This window comes from Psammomys obesus, unplaced genomic scaffold, assembly GCF_907164565.1.
Source record: "Psammomys obesus unplaced genomic scaffold, mPsaObe1.curated_primary_1811, whole genome shotgun sequence".
Taxonomy (NCBI): Eukaryota; Metazoa; Chordata; class Mammalia; order Rodentia; family Muridae; genus Psammomys; species Psammomys obesus.
This window is the reverse complement of record NW_026595373.1, coordinates 18,528-35,885: the sequence shown is the minus strand read 5'-3', so window position 1 is coordinate 35,885 and position 17,358 is coordinate 18,528. Positions and strand designations below refer to the sequence as shown.

Below are 17,358 nucleotides of genomic sequence, written 5' to 3'. Positions count from 1 at the left end.
AGACCCTGTCTCAAAACGAAACGAAACTTTTTATTTCCTGGTTTTATGTCTCCTCCTAAGATCTTAAACTTATGAATAGAGAGACCACTGAAGTCAGCTAGCCTGTCTTCCCTTACAGAGAAGGAAACTGAAGTCACAGAGGAGATTAACTTGATGAAGGTCACATAACAAGTAAATGACGGAGCTGGAACTTGACACTGTTTTCACCTTACCTGGCCAGCACTCAGACAGACGGTCCTCTCCTCCCTCCGAGCGGTTGCCCTGCCTGTTACTGAAAAGTAGTGGCAGGCACTCAGATTTCACACAGCTGTCAAGATTTTTTTTTTTTTTAAGTTTTTTAAGGTCTCACTGTGTAGGCCAGGTTAGCTTCAAAGTCACAGAGATCTACTTGCCCCTGGCTCCTGGGCCACCAACCTAAAGAATAAAAACAAAAACAGAAAATTTTGCATTTGATTCATAGTTGCATTTATTGCCATTTGATTCATAGTTGATTTTAGACTATTCAAAGTTTAGACCAGGCAGAAGTAGGTATGTCTCTGAGCTTGGTCTACACAGCAAGTTTCAACCAGCCAAGGTTTTTAGACCCTGCTGAGCCATCTTGCTGGCTCGTTGCCGCTTGGTCTCTCTGGACAGCCCAGGCTGTTTTACTGAGCTCCTCCTCCCTAACCCTCTTGAGTGCTATGATGTGTGTGATGCCCAGATCTACATCACTTGTTTGTCTAAAGTTAGTTTTGTCTGTTTGACCTTTTTCTGTGTCCCTTGTGTACATCTTACTTGGCTATGGGTAGCTCTCGTTTCACGGCAAGTCATCTGAATGTCAGCTTTCTGTACTTAGAAGACAACAGTTATTTACTTAACTAGAATATCACTGTCCAAGTAGAACCTTCTGCAGTGACGGGAACTTTCAGCATTTCAGTGGTGTGATATGAGGCGGCCAACGGCCACGTGTGTTTGTTGAGATTGAGGTAAGACTGGCACAACTGAGAAACTGAGTTTATAAAAAAAAATTTTTTTTTTTTTTTTTTGAGTCGCTGAAGAGATGGCTTAGCTGTTCTGAGCACTTGGTGCTCTTGCAGAAGACCTCTCTGGTGGCTTGCAACCATCTGTACCTTCAGTTTTAGATCAGATATTCTCTGACCTCCAAGAGCACCAGACGTGTGTGGTGTGTATATATGCCTGCAGGCAAAGCACACACATAAAGAATAAACCTAAAAAAATTTTGTTTTAAATTACACCGCTACTTCGGAGTGTGCCCCATGGAAATAAAAAACACTGGGGAGGGTAAACCCCAAGATTGCCAGGGATGGTGGGGGGAAAGACGCACAAAAGGGACCCACCCACTGCAGCAGACTCAGAGCAAAGGGAACGCCATTGGGTGCTGGGACCTGTGAGGACCATGGGGACCGGCTCCAGCACACACACACACACACACACACACACACAGAGAGAGAGCCTGGCAGTGACAGTGCGGGCCTGCAATCCCAGCCCTCAGGAGGCAGAGGCAGTCGGATCTCAGAACTTAAGACTAGTTTCTATATAATGAATTCCAGGTCAGCCAGGACTACACAGGGAAACTGTCTCAAAAACGGTTGGTATTTTTTTTCCCCTTTGTTTTTCAAAAACGAGGTCATATAGCCCAGGGTAGCCTTGAACTTGCCGTGTAGCCAAGGATGATTTTGAATTTGCCTCCATCTCCCAAGAGCTGGGATCACAGGCATACACCACCATGACCAGTTTAGGCAGTGTTGGTGTTCTAACCCACAGCCTAATGCTGGGCAAACACTACCAGCTGATCCATTCTTAGTCTGAGTTCCTCACATTAAAGAATAATGTTAGATTTATTATTTGTGTGTGTGGGGGGGGTGTTTTTTGTTTTTGAGACAGGGTTTCTCTGTGTAGTCCTGACTGTCCTGTACTTACTTGGTAGATCAGGCTAGCTTAGAACTCACAGAGATCTGCCTGCCTCTATCTCTCCGAGTGCTAGGATTAAAGGTGTGTGCCACCATGCCTGGCTTTATATTTATATTTATATTTTATTTTATGTGTATGAATATTTTCCCTGCATGTGGATATGTGCCTGGTGCTTTTAGAGGCCAGAAGATGGCGTTAGATCTCCTGGAACTGGAGTCATGAACGGTTGTGAGCCACAGTGTGGGTGCTGGGAACTGAACCTAGGTCCTCTGAAAGCCAACAGATTCTTCTAACCTTCTCCCTAACCCAAATGTTCCATTTTTAAATGTAGGTTGTTTTTTTTTTTTTTTATGATTTATGTAGTCTGTGATAAATATAAATTCAGTTGTAAGTGCTAAATAGTCATCTCAAGAATTGTTTTTATTGTTGTGTTTTTTGTTTGTTTTATTGTTGCTCTTGCTTTGAGGCAAAGTTTCTCTGTGTAGCCCTGGCTGTCCACTAGAACTCACTTTGTAGACCACTTTGTAGACTCACTTTGTCTTAGGAAATAGCTCAGGTCGTCAGGCTTGACAGCAAGCACCTTTATACATTCAGTTCTATCATTTGTCTTTTTTTTTTTTTTTTTTTTTTTGAGACAGGGTCTCTACATAGTACTGGCTGTTCTGGAACTCACTATGTAGGCCAGGCTGGTCTCAAACTCACAGAGATCTGCCTGTCTCTGCTTCCTGAGTGTTTAAAAGTGTACACTAGCACAACCAGCCTTATACATAATTATTATTACTCCTTTCTTTGAATAACTATATTGATAATAATAACAACAGATTGAAGCTGGAGAGATGGTTGAGTGATTAAAAGTACTTGCCGCTTTTTCAGAGGGCCTGGGGTCAGCTCCCAGCACCCACATGGTGACTAGCAACCATCTCTAACTCCCGTTAGGCATCCCACAACCCCTTCTGGCCTTTGTCGGCACCAGCCACACACTTGGTGCACATACAGACATGCAGGCCCAATACTTACGCACTTAAAATAAAATAAATACATCTTTAAAAATACTCATTTGTATTTTTTTTTTGTGTGTGTGTATGCACACACGTGTGCGTGTGTGTGTTTCAATTATAATCTCGTAGCAAAGCAGCCTCAACTCATGAGTGGTTAAATCAAAATAAATAGCTGGGCAGTAGGGAGGGAGAAGCAGGCAGATCTCTTGAGTTTGAGGCCAGCTTGGTCTACATAGAGAGTTTACAGACAGCCAGGACTATGTAGAATGAGACCTTCTCTTAAATAAGTTAATTAAATTCTTGTGTAGCTACTCAACCTTTAAAAATCCTCATAATATGATTAGTGGCAGGTTGAGTGAGGTCACAAAGATGTGTAGCCCCCAACACTTGGGAGGTGGAGGCAGGAGGATCAGTCACTAAAGGCCAGCTCTCAGTGAATTCAAGGCCACGGTGAGCTACCTGAGATACTGTCTCAAAAGCCAAGAACATTTAAAACATCAGTGGGTAGCTCATTTAAAGCATCATGTAGCTCAGTGGTACAGCGCTGCCTATAATGTGTGAGGCCCTGGGTTTAACCCAAGGAGCATAAACACAAAAGGCAAGAAATAAGCCAGTGAGAAAATAGTATCGGTGGTCTGTATCTGTGTCAGTGTTTTGCGTGTGATACGTACTTGCTTTTGCAAGACGTTACCATTGGGAAGTCGAGACGAAGTGTGCATAGATGTGCGTATTATTTCATACAGTCTTCGTGTGACTCTAGTTAACTTGAAAACTTTAAAAATTGAAATCGCAGAGGCAAGTGAATCTCCGAGTTTAAGGTCAGCCTGGTCAACAGAATGAGTTCCAGGACAGCCACGGCTACACGGAGAAACCTTGTCTCAAAAACAATACATAAACAATAAACAAAAAAAAAACAATAAACAAACAAATATTGAAATCATAATTACAGATTATAGCATGAAAATACTTTCATGGATATGAAAATACTTTCATGGATATGAAAATATTACACTAAGAACTGTAGGCACGTTATATTGTAGTGTGTCAGATAACGCACAGGGGAAACAAGGAAGCCACCAAGTGCTCACGAGTCTGAGTTCTCAGCTGCATTCACGTGACTTTCCTCTCCTTTCTACTCTGCCTCATCTTGTCACTGCCCTATAATGAGAATGCAGTGTAAATTCCAGCCATTACGAAAGTAAGACTGAGCCTTTAAGAATGGAAGTTAGCATTTACAAATGTTGCTCTCTCAGGCTGCAGGTGTGAAGGAACAGATAACCGCATCCCACTGCTGAAGGAAGTATTTGAGGCTTTTCCTGAGACCCCCATTAACATCGACATCAAAGTCAACAACAACACGCTAATTAAGAAGGTGCGAAGTCATTGCCCCCGGCAAGGTCAGAGCCCTGGCAGAGTCATAGTTCCCAGGAAATGTGATATTCCAGGCATCAGCATTGTTTGATTTCAAAAGCTGAGTAAGGTTGGAAGAGTGAAAGACTGATAGTGATCAAGGGAGCTACATGTGCTGGGGTTCAGCATTGTTTAGAGTAATGCCCCATAAAGGTCACGGAGGAAACTGCTGTGGCCTGTTCTCAGAGTGAGCCGGCCTATCCTGGAGTGAGGTAACAGTAAGCCCTCTGAGGCTTCCTTCATCTGACATTTCTGTAATTGACCACCGGTTTTAAGTTGTTTCATTTGTGGTTGGTTTATGTCCCATCACAAAGTAGTCATATTCTATCAAATTCATCTTACAGTGGTAAATGTAAACAATTTGTATTTCATAACAATCTCAATTCAGTTACCAGTTTTTCCACTTTTTTTTTGCTTTGTTTTGTTTTTGTTTTTCTAGACAGGGTTTCTCTGTGTAGCCTTGGCTGTTCTGGACTGGCTGGCCTCGAACTCAGAGCTCCACCTGCCTCTGCCTCCCTGAGTGCTGGGATTACAGGCCTGCACCACCGCACCCAGCTTGTACAATTTTATACTATCTTTTGGCAGGTAATTGATTGTAACCCATTTTTAAAGTAAAATGTGCAAGTAGATTTGCCTACAGGCAGATGCATACAATTTTGTATTTTCACACGCAGGTCTCAGAACTGGTAAAGGAATATAAGCGAGAGCACCTGACAGTGTGGGGCAATGCCAGCTCTGAAATAGTAGACAAGTGTTACAAGGAGGTAAGCTTCAGAAGCGACACAGAGCGCTGCCCCTGTGTTTGTATGAGTCCCTGTAACAGGAATTCGAAAAAGCCACCTGTTTCCTAGCTCATATGCCCATGGAAGGAACTAGCCAGTAGTTGCTTACAGAGATGAGGGACTGCCTCTTAGCGTCTTATGTTTGTTATGATACGGTCCAGGGGTTTTGATTGGGTTCATTTTCTCCACCAGTTAAAGAATTAAGAGACAGGAAGAACCTGAAGGCTACCGTGAATCGGCAGTTGAAGGAAGGTGTTGGGTTGGGGGGGGGGGGGCAGTGCAAGGAAGCCCGCACAATTGATGAACAGAGGAAAAAGTCCTTCTGCAAAAGGAGGGTGGGGCGGGGCTAGAAAAAGCCCTTCTGCGGGGGGGGGGGGGGGGGGGCTAAAGCCCCTGAAGAGTCATTCCCCTACTTTAGGACTGGTCAGTTTGCATGCAGATATGAGATTGATCTGTCCCAAACTGCTGTGTGACATATCCTGATCAGGCCTCAGGTTTCTTGAGCCAGCCATTTGTTACCTAGCCGTGGCCTCTCTCCTCCCTGTCTGTCTGCCTACCCTGGAGTTTACCTAAGTCCTACTGTCTGGGTTGTAGTCAGTTCACAGCAGTCTAGCACATACTAAGAAGATTTGCCCGTGAATGTTGTGCGTGTTATAGATGAAAATTTCTGTATTGTAATGTCTCTTTCATTGGCACATCGAATTTCTGTGTGTATTTAGTTCTCCAAGTTGTTTTTGCTCTCCCCCACACACTCAAACCAAGGTGATGAGTGTTGCATGGTACATACAGTGGGACACTCACCCTTTGAAAAATTTCCGGTGGTTGCAAATATGTCTGTAAAAATTTGCTTTATTTTTGGAATGATTTTCTACATTTCCTCCAGCAACTTTCGGAAGCTCATAGAACTTGGAATTCAAATGTTTAAAAAAAACAGTCTTAAGAACTGAGGATTCCTTTTCATTTTTATGCATACAGTTGATTCATTTCTCTTGTGATACTAGGGACGCAGCCTAGCCTGACACATTTGCTACCTCAAGCCACTCTACCATTGAGTTATACCCTCAGACCAACGCCCTTCTTTAGGATACAAGTGATTGCAAAGCGCAGGGATGAAGATCATGAAGCAATAGAAATGACCAGATTCAAAGAACACTTTTAGGACAGTCCTTCCTTCTCAGCAGAAAAAACAGAAAACATTCTAGGTCGAGCATGCTCTGACTCAGAGCACAGCTGAGGCTTCGTTAAGCCCAGTAATTTATGCACTGTGGGCTGTGAGGGACCATGGTAGCCTGTGAACAAAAGGAAACCACAGAGCCGGTCAGTTGCTATGTGGCTTCAGGTCTTATTTTCTCCCTCAGCCGGTCGTTGTCTAATGTTATCTTCAGGTGTTACCACAGGGAGGGAACACTCTGGAAGCCTCTTGAGCTGCTGGCATTTCTGAATCATCACACAACTTTTCTAACAATAACAGGAATACAAATGCCAGGCAGCTGGTTCTGCCTGGGGTTGCTGGTAGGGAATGTCCAAGTGCTTTCCTCAGTAGCTGAAGAGGGATTGTTTTAAATAAAACCAAAGGTACAGTTACCGCATGAATCAGCAATTTCATCTTAGTCATTTATTCCAAAACTTATACAAAGGTGGAAGCAGGAAGCCGACTCCCCAAAGTTGTCCTGTGATTGCCGCTTTTGCACTGTGGCGTGAACACCCACGTGCCCAACATGCACATACACAGATATAAAATTAAAAATAAAGCTAGGCATGGTAACACACGCAGTGCAAAGGGGACAGAGGCAGGGTATGAGTTTGAAACCAGCCTGGTGTACATAGAGAGACCATGTCTCAAAAAACAAACAAGCAAACAAAAAATCCAAAAAAATTATTACTGTAAGAAACCAGGTTTGAGGTGCAGGGCTGTAATTCCAGCTCCTCTGGAGGCTGAGGCAGGAGGATCAGAAGGTCAAGGTAAACCTGCACTACAGAGTAAATTTAAGGTCAGCCTGGGAAGCTTAGCAATACCCTGTCTCAAAAAGTCAAAAAAGTTATGGTGCTATAGCTCAGTGGTAGATCACTTCCTTAGCAATGCTCAAAGCCTTGGGTTCAAACACACAGACGTGCACACAAACACACTCAAAATCATGCATGCTGACAGGGTAGGAGATGGTTACAGCCAAGCCTAAGGAACCTCAGCAGGGATCAGACCGTGGAAGGAGGAGCAGGCTGACTTCTATCCTCTGGGTACTCATATGTACACCCCACCCCTAAACAAATAAACATAATTCTCTCAAAGTCTCACGCTGAGGCCAGAGAGGCGGCTCAGTTGGGGAATCACTTGTTGATGAAGCCTGAAGCCTGAGTCTGGTACCCAGCATCCACATGACAGGTGAGAGGTCGACCTCCAAACACAGGTATGAGCACCACCACAACAGATATACCCACACAGGTACACACACACATACAAAAGTGAATAAATAAAACCCTTCTTTAAAAGAAGGATTATACGCTGTGTGATTCCATTTATGTAACCTTCTCAAAACTGTAGATGTGGGTTGTAGATTGGTGGCTGCCAGGAAACAGGACCTGGAGAGGATAGGGAGTGGGCAGTGTTGATAGAACATTCTCTATCTCGTTTGCGGTGGTTATAAGAATCTGTACATGGATCGCACAGAATTAAAACACATGAGCACACACGAACGGAAGCAGGTTAAAAATGGTAACCCCCAAAAAATGATGTGAGCTGAATAAAGTCTGTCACCTAATTAACATGAAGCCGATACATCAGTGTCAACTGGCTTTGGTCCTCTAATACAGTCTTATCACATGTCACCTTCCGGAGAAGCCGAGGCAAGAACATATCCCACTCTGCTGTTTTTGTGACTTCCTGTGAGTCTGTTGTTACTTGTAAGTAAGAGTTAGATTCTTGCTCTAACTCACAAAATTCTATTCATTCATTCATTCATTCATTCATTCATTCATTCATTCTACAAAAGGGCCTCATCTATCCCAGGCTGGCCTCAAGCTTGGGATCCCTTTGTTCTCAGGTGCTGGGAGTTCAGGCATGCACCGTCACACTGTATGTTCTCTGTTCAATCCATAACAGCTGCAGCTGATGTGCTTGTCTGCACTCTAGATACTCCAGTCTGGAGCTGCGGAGCTGTCCGTCCACATTACTAGATATTTCCTGTGTCCTCCCTCTTTTGCTGTTGTTTTGATGTGTTTCCTAGTCTCTGGTTTAGTCTCTAGCTGTTCACACTATAGCCAACAGACGGACATGTTACAGAAGCAACAGAGAAAACTTTAATGACATTCATTGCCCCACGGGGCTCCAGAGTAAATCATTCCTTACTGGTTTTTAGACTAGCTATAGAATTCTGAGTTGTTATTGTAATGAATAGTCATAATTCAGAGAACGCTTGTCAACGTATAATCTGGGGAATATCTTCTAAGGTTTATAAAGCGATCCTGATTTCTAAAGTGACACTTAGTGTTGTTTGTGTTTTAGAACTCAGACATCCCCATACTCTTCAGCCTGCAGCGTGTGCTACTCATCCTTGGCCTTTTCTTCACCGGCCTCCTGCCCTTTGTGCCCATTCGAGAACAGTTTTTTGAGATTCCAATGCCTTCTATCATACTGAAGTAAGTCCTTATGCTTTTTACCAGTCACTGTTACAGAATGCTCAAGTAATGGCTTACGTTCATCTCTGCCACCATGGTTTGATTCTTTGGTGCTGGGGAAGAAATGCAGGCCTTTCACATGCTGGCTGTGGCTTCTCCCAGCTCTTCCTCAGCTGTGGCTGTGGTTCCCCTAAACTTGGGGTTGGTCTCATCCGTGCTGAGTGGTGGTAGGGTCTCTTGGAGGTGATTAGATGATGATTGAGGGGGTTGAATTCCTTTCTGTGGGAATGAGTTTTTGCTCTTGGTTTTCTTCAGCTTCCTCTCCCATCCAAGTACCTCTTTCTCCAAGTGCCCATTGCTCTCCTGTCTCTAAGAATACCTGGTATCTTGTAGATACCAGGGCTGGGCTTGTGTGCTTCTAGAACTGAGACCTAAGTAAAACAGACTAAAGCAAATAGCAATAGGAAGAAATGGACCGTTCCCACCGCCAGCTGAGGAGCTATAGGCAGTTGACAGCCTCTGAGGGAGAGGAAGACTTTCCTAGGTGGCGTAGCCTCGGCTACCTTGCCAGTGTTCTAGTCAGTAACTCCGTACCCACGCTCATGTAAGCAACCCTAAAAAAACTGAGTTTAAAAAAACCAGAGGGGCCATGAAAGGAGTTTAAGCTGGGCACAGTGGTGCATGCCTGTAATCCCAGCACTCAGAGAGCCAGAGGAGGTGGATCTCAGTGAGTTTGAGGCTAGCCTGGTCTACAAAATGAGTACAGGACAGCCAAGGCTGTCTCGAAAAAGTAAAGAAAAAAAAAAAGAAGGGGGAAGGGGGCTTATCGGGGGGGAAAATGGTTCAAAGGGAGTGGGAGTAGGATAAAAAAATTGTGGGGATTTAATATGATCAAAATATACACTGGATGATTTTTTTGTTTGTTTGTTTGTTTGCTTTTACAGGAGTGTGCCACTGCGCCTGGCTACATAGGAGATTTTTAAAGAATACATTTTAACAATAGCTGGGCAGTGGTGGTGCACACCTCTAATCCCAGTACTTGGGAGGCAGAGGCAGGCGGATATGTGAGTTTGAGGCCAGCAGCCTGTTTTACAGAATGAATTCCAGGACAGTCAGGGCTACACAGAGAAACCCTGTCTCAAAAAAAAAAAAAAAGGAAGGAAGGAAGAACAGCTGTTTGTGGACTTAGGATATGTTTTAGTGGTAGAGCCCTTATTAGCACACATGAAGCCCTGGGTTTAGTCTCCCACACAAACACAGAAAAAAGAATTCTGACATCAAAAGCTTCTTTTTTTGTTTGTTTTTGGCTTTACAAGATAGGGTTCCTCTCTGTAACCTTGGCTGTCCTGGACTCTCTTTGTAGACCAGGCTGGCCTTGAACTCATAGAGCTCTGCCTGCCTCTGCCTCCCTGTGACCACAGGTGTTTGCCACCTCGCCCCTGGCTCTATCAAAAACTTCTTAATAAAATTAGATTATATTTTCTTCGTGTGTGTGTGTGTGTATGAGAGCGGGGGGGGGGGGGCGGGGGGCAACCTCTGGCATTGTTCCTCAGGAGCCATCCCTCCTGTTTTTGAGGCAGGATCTCCTATGGGGTGGGGCCTAGGGCTAAGCTAGCTGGCCAGCATGCCCCAGGTGTCTGCTTGTCTCTGCCCCCCAGCAGTAGGGTTGCGAAGTGCCCAGCACTGTGCCTGGCTCCCGGTTTAGGGCTCGGATAAGCACTGTGCTGTCTGGGCACACCTCCATCACCCCCAGCTGAGCTTTTCTGACTTTGATTTATTGTGTGCGCGCACATCTGTATGTCAGCAGTCAGTTCTCTCCTTCTACCGCCTGGGTCCTGGGCACCAAACTCAGGTCCTGAGATTTGGCATTAAGCGCCCTCCGGAGCCATCCCCATGGCCCATTTCAGATTCTTGTGCTTAGCCCCCGCCCCCGTCCCCTTCACTGTTCGATTGTCTTAGTGGTGGACTTCTCAGTTCTCGATTACATTTGTTAAAAGTCTTCATGGTCATTTCATAGACAGAACAAGTGAAAACACCCTTCTCTCTCTCTCTCTCTCATGCACACGCACATACCCATGCACGCACACACCCCTCATTACTGTAGCCCAGTTGACTTTAAACTCATGACGGTGCTTTCACCCAGCCTCCAGAGTGCTGGGATTTCAGGCATGCGCCACCCCACCCTGCTCAAAAAAACACTTGTCTGCAAAGAAACTGTTTTCATTTGCTGTACAAAAAAAAAAAAAAAGATCTGAAACGTTTACTACTGACGTGTGTTTGCGTTCCTTCTAGAATAGGGCACCATGTTCTCCAGGTCACTCCGTGCGCTCTTTAAGGAAGTGAATGATATCAAAATGCAAACATAGGAAGCACAGACGCTGCGGCCTTAAGTCTCAGCTTCAAGGAGTGAGAATAAGGGCTAAAGAGATGGCTCTGTTGGTGAACTGTCTGCAGTGCCAGCGTGAGGACCTGAGCCAGCCGAACCAGTGAGCTCAAGGTTCAGTGAGACACCCTGTCTCAAAAAAAAAAAGAGGTTGAAAATGATGGAGAAAGACGCCATGTCAACCTCTGGCATTGCGTGTGTACACATATACTTGCACAAACCCACATGAATAGGTACAAATGCCACACACATATACACAGTGGTCATGACTTGAGACACGGAATATTATTTCTATTTGCTATTTGTGTTTCTATTTGTATGCAGTGCACAGCACACAGGACAGTTAGCAAAATAATTAGGAGTTGCATCTAAGTGAGGTAATTAATATTTGAGATATGAATCCCTCAGATTCCTGAAATTTTTACCAGAACTTTCCATCTAGGCCAGTGTCAGAGAAAACATTATTCCAAGAGTTCCTATTAAAAACAAAAATTGGTCCAGGTGGTGGTGAGCAACACCTCTAATCCTAGCATTAGGGAGGCAAAGGCAGGTGGATTTCTAAGTTCAAGGCCAGCCTGCTCTACAGAGTTCTAGGACAGCCAGGGCTACATAGAGAAACCCTGTCTCAAAAAACCAAGAAACACAAACAACTAAAAAAACTGTTCTATGGATTAGAAGCAGTCTGTCTGGTATGGCAGTGCTCATCTTTGGTGCCAGCACCAGGAAGGAAGTGACATGGGAATCTGTGTGAGTTTGAGGCTAATCTGGTCTACATACGGAGTTCCAGGCCAGTCAGGGCTAAATAGTGAGACCCTGTCTTGAGGCATGAGCTCCCACCACCTGGTTGTTCTTAAATTTTTATCTTTTTTCTGTATGGATATTATACATACACACAAATCTGTACACATGTGTGTCTGGTACCTGTGTAGGCCAAAAGAAGCTATAGATCCTCTAGAACTGGAATTACAGACAGTTGTGAGGTGCTATATGGGTTCCAGGAACTGAACTGGGTCCCTGTGAGACTGGCCAGTGCTCTTAACTACTGAGCCATCTCTCTATACTTTGGTTATGTCATTGAATCTACCCCACATTAAATTTTATTAGACAGAACAGAAGTAAAAGGATACGCCAAAACAAAGTACAAGGTGTGAGACGCCTAGGATACCAGGTCTCTGGGAGATAAATTTGTCCTTAGTTTTGTTTAGCTTTGTATAGTTTTAGTAAAAGTTAGCTTAAAACCAGTGGGGACAGAACCAAATTTCTGTTATTTTCACCCTTTGGCAAGTATTTTTTATTTTTATTTTATTTTTATTTTTATTTTTTATTTGAGACAGGGTCTCACTATGTAGCTGTCACTGTCCTGGAATTGACTATGAAGAGCAGACTGGCCTGAAACTCACAGGAACTCCTGCCTCTGCCTTCCGTTCTACATATAGGCACTGTTTTCAGTTTAGATTTGTCATGGTTATCACACTAATACATTCTGTGTTCCTAATTCACACTTCAGTCTTTGACTTCTTTTAGGCTAAAAGAACCGAACACTATGTCCAAAGGTCATAAGTTTCTCATCTGGCTTTCTGATACGTAAGTATTTTAATTACTACAATGGCTCTCTCTCTATATTTTAAGATTAGTATTTTTAATTGTGTGTGTGCGCGTGTGTGTGTGTGCGCGTGCACCTCTGCTTGTACATTTGTGTACCACATGCATGCTTTGTGCTTGAGGAGGCCAGAAGAGAGCATTGGACCTCTTGTAACATTGACCTTTTGTAAACTTGCAACCCACAGCGGCCTGGTGTGGGTGACTGGAATCAGCCTGAGTCCCCTGCAAAAGTAGCGAGTGCTCTTATCTGCCAAGCCATCTCTAGATCACCAAGATTTGCCATGTAGACCAGGCTGGCCTTGAACTCGCTGAGATTCCTCCTCTATGCTCCAGTGGAGGGATTAAAAGCCTGCACCACCATGCCTGGCTTTTTCTTCTTTAAGATTTGTTTAGGGATTGATAGATTGATTGCTTGATATAATGACATTTATTTATTTATTCATTATTTATTGGTTTTGAGCCTAGCCTTTAATGGCTGAGCCGTCTCTCCAGCCCTATTTATTTTTTATTAATTTATTGTCTCATATATTACATCCTGAGCATAGTTTCACCTCCCTCTTTCCCTCCCAGTCCTCTTCCCCGTTTATTTATTTTTTTTAACGTGCAGTGGTGTTTTGCCTGCATGTATGTCTGTGTGAAGATGCCTGATCCCCTGGAACTAGAGTTACAGACATGTGAGCTGCTATGTGGGTGCTGGGAATTGAACCTGGGTCCTCTGAAGGAGCAGCCAGTGCTCTTAACCACTGCCATCTCTCCAGCCCCTCCATGCCTGACCTTTTAAAAAATACTTTAACAAAGTTATTCTGTGTGCATTGGGGAGTGTGGCTTGTGCTACATCGTGTGGAAGCCCAGGCGCAACTCTGAGGAGTTGTTTCTCTCTTTCCACAACAAGGATAAAGCTCTCCCCGCCCCCCCAGGCCACCCCATTGGTCCTGCAGCTGTAGTTATCGGATGCTGCGCTGGAACGTGGTACAGTCGGTCCACACTGTACCACGTCATTTGTGACCAGGACTTGAGCACCTGCTGTGCGAGTGGATCCCAGCAAACCACCTGAACTGGCCTAGTTACAAAGCCAGGAGAAGTGTTCTACCTTCACGAGAAAGCCAAGCGTCCAGCCACTCAAGTGATTAACTCAGGGCCACACAGCCAGCTACCAGCAAGGTCGCAAAGGCTAGCCTTCCCCTTCTGCTTCCTTGCTGTTTCCACAAACCCACAGCTCAACATGGCGGAGAGACGTGCGTGTTACAATACAGGGTGAAGAGAAGTGGGCGTGCCTACGAGTACATTTCTCAGAAATATTTGCGCCAAAAACTTGACAGCAGCTGACATGCAGCCCTCCCTACAGGGTCCTGATGCCTGTTTTAAGGAAAGGACTTTAATTTCCACAAGTGCTGAGTTTCATTTTGGTTAAAAACAACAGGGACTGGAGAAATGGCTCAGTGGTTAAGGGCGCTGGCTTCTCTTCCTAGACGGACCTGGGTTCCATTCCCGGCACCACATGGCAGCTCACAACCTTATGTAATTCCAGTCCCGGAAATGAAATGAAATAACCAAATCTCAGTAGAAAAGTACTTTAAAAACAACAACAAAGTGTTTCATATTTTTGTTTTTCAAATGGAGCCTTAAATGCTTAAGTTAGTATTCTAAACACAGCCTTTTATTATTTACTTTCTCTTCCAGAGAGTCTTAGAAAAGTCCGTGTTTTCTTTTTTTCTCTCTGTTTTATTGTTTTGTTTGTTTGTTTTTAGACAGGATTTCTCTGTGTAGCCTTGGCTATCCTGCACTCTCCTTGTAGACCAGGATGGCCTAAAAACTTACAGTGATCCTCCTGCCTCTGCCTTCCCTGAGTGCTGGGACTAAAGGCGTGCACCACCATGATCGGCTAGAGAGTTAGTTCTATCTTTTCTGTATGTCACAGGGGTCTATTTTTTTTTTTTGGGAGGGGGTGTTTGCATTTTATTCTTGGCTTAATTTCTGGTTTTCAAAAATACATTTTATTTGGTGTTAAAGTTCATGATTGCTAGATTTTCCTATTTAATCACTTTTATACATATAAACGGATAGCTAAATCTGTAGGGGCTGCAGGAGCGGCCCAGTGGTTGAGATACACACTGCTCCAGCACAGAGTTTGGTTCCCAAAACCCCCGTCAGTCAGCTTGCAGCTGCCTGTAACTCTAGCACTAAGGCATCTGACTCCCTCTTCTGACCTCCATATGCGTCCACACAGAGACACCACGCATATGGACATAATTGAAATAAAATCTTTATAACAAATGTAATTTTCCAGTATTATTAGTTTTCATCTTGCTTAAGTGATCTGTAATCTAAAAGTAAACTTTACAGTTATTTGAAACTGGAAAATCTTTTTTTTTTTTCATAGAAAGAGAGAAAGTCAATGTGTTAACAGTCATTATGGCTTGAGATGTTTGTTTGTGTTGCTGAAGCACCTGTATTAAACTAGAGATTTCTAAACCCTGTAAACTGACAGAGAAGACTAAAGGTTCATTCTAATCCTAGTGACTAAGATGTCTGAACCTGCTGTTTTCTTTCCCTCTAGCTTATTAATGCGGAAAGCTTTATTTGACCACCTCACGGCCCGGGGCATCCAAGTAAGTCCGGCCACAGTTGCATTATGCAGGGCTTAATTCTGTCTGGGCCCCTTCTGATGCCACAACTGCAGTGAGGCCCGTGTGTTTGCAGTCAGTGATCAGTCAGTCATCAGCCGGCTCCCGTGTAAACCAGGGCAGCCGAGGTCCAAGGGGTGGGCAGTGTAGATCTGACAGAAATGACAGCCTTCGCAAGGTGCATTGTCCGTGTGCTGCGACCACAGCGGGTAGCTAGAAAGGCATCTTCTGTTTAACCTTTCTTCTTGTACTTCCCATACCCCAATTTCCAGGTGTACATTTGGGTTTTAAATGAAGAACATGAGTACAAAAGAGCTTTTGATTTGGGAGCAACTGGAGTGATGACAGACTACCCAACAAAGCTCAAGGATTTCTTAAAGAATTTTTCAGCATAAAAAAAAAATGTACTCCAAATTCAAAGGAGGTAGGACATGAAAAGATCTGAGGAAAGGCGAGTCACCATGGTTTCCTTGAGATTTCCAGAATGATAAAAGGATTCATCAGTTAGGTTTGTATTACCTCATTTTTAAGTCTGTGTGGGAATGTAGAAACTTCTGTATACTGTATATTTATTTTCAACAATATTGCATATTTCACATTGGCAACTTGTTTAGAAAGATGACTGGCTCTGAGATCATTGATCAAGATGTCTGTACATGATGCAGTATTTTACTATTGTACACCTAAAATCAAAGACTAGAGGCCAAATTGACGAAAGATCAACTATGGCAAAAGGAGATTCCAGAGCGGGGCATGGTGACGAGAGCCTGTGATCCAGCACTCAAGAGCCTGAGGCGAGAGGATCATGGGTTTGAGGCCAGCTTGGGCTACATAGTGAAACCCTGTCTTTAGATTTCTTTTTTTTTAATAAAAAGGAAAATGATTGAAGGTCATTATAGCATTTTTGGATTGTCTGGTTAGGTCTAAGTGCATTTTAGTTGAAGGGACAATACAGCGGAAGAAGAACCTGAAAGCAGATGCTCACAGCTCCCTGGCAGGGTGTGCACTGTTAACAGAAGGCAAATCCAAGTAAGCAACAGTTTGTTTCTTACTCAGAAGTCAGATCTGCACACTGAGACAGACTTCTGGGCTGCGGTGGTTAATGGGGACATTCTGTCTGGAGCCCTTTTTTCAGGTGTTTGACAGTGCTATCATGTCTATTTGTTTTTAATGTCCTTAAAAGTAGAATTTATAATTGTAAAATAAGACAAGATCCAATTAGTCACGGTGTTTATGTTTCCCCTAAAGAAATACACGAGTCTTGTCCTCGAGGTGTGACTAGACTGTTTTGAACCTCCGTCTGGATTGTCAGTGGCACGGCAGTCCTGTCATGCCCGGGCTGCCGGAAGCGCAGCTCCGTTGCGGGCATTTGTGGTGTGAGCCACGGGCTCCGGGTCTTCAGGAACTCACTCCTCTGAGGGTCAAATCAGGACAGACTTACCCAGCGTTACATATCACTTCCTCTGCCTTCTGGTGTGGCTTCCTGCAAATCTGTCTCTAGCCTTTTTGACTAATTTTCCTGATCTCAGATCGGGAGTTAAGTATAGTATAAACTGATAAACGTCTTTACCTAAATCTCGGCCCTCGTGGGGTTTGCCGAGTACAGCTATGAAGGACAGCCTTACTCTCCCGTCTGTTGCTCTGTTGTCTAAATTGTAATAAAGTTTTCCAAGAACAAAGTGAGGATCTTGATTTTCTTTCACGCAGTGTGTTTCATATAATTGTTTCAGTCGGTGAGGTGATTGGCGAATGAGTGACCCTGAGATTTCTCACTAGCATAAAGAAAGTAAAGGTAACTTGAGTTCTGTCTATCAGAGAACTGACTCTATAAAGTTGTCCTCTGACCTCCACATAAATGCTGTGGCACACATGTACACCCCCTCTACACATACACACACGCACACACACGTGCACGCACGCTCCTGTACACACACGTGAACACACAAGCAGTTAAGTCAGTATGTTCCAATATGTAAAATCATTAATTTAACACTGTGAATGGTCCTGCCTGGAACTGTACAATGTGAATTTTCCCC

The 17,358-nt window shown here is 44.0% G+C and overlaps 1 protein-coding gene across 2 annotated transcripts in view; it reads left to right on the top strand.

Annotated features, from left to right (window-relative positions):
- Gdpd1 (glycerophosphodiester phosphodiesterase domain containing 1) overlaps positions 1-17,001 on the top strand; it is a 40,802-nt gene extending 23,801 nt beyond the window's left edge. Inside the window, exons 5-10 of one of the 2 annotated variants that reach the window (XM_055619235.1) lie at positions 4,163-4,281; positions 4,994-5,083; positions 8,601-8,734; positions 12,621-12,680; positions 15,256-15,307; positions 15,595-17,001. In XM_055619235.1, the coding sequence (XP_055475210.1) occupies positions 4,163-4,281; positions 4,994-5,083; positions 8,601-8,734; positions 12,621-12,680; positions 15,256-15,307; positions 15,595-15,717 (578 nt within the window). In that variant the 3' untranslated portion in view covers positions 15,718-17,001. Of the gene's footprint in view, positions 1-4,162; positions 4,282-4,993; positions 5,084-8,600; positions 8,735-12,620; positions 12,681-13,590; positions 14,331-15,255; positions 15,308-15,594 lie in introns of those variants that run through there. The other variant, XM_055619236.1, reaches the window with a different exon arrangement.
- Positions 17,002-17,358: the final 357 nt, after the last annotated feature.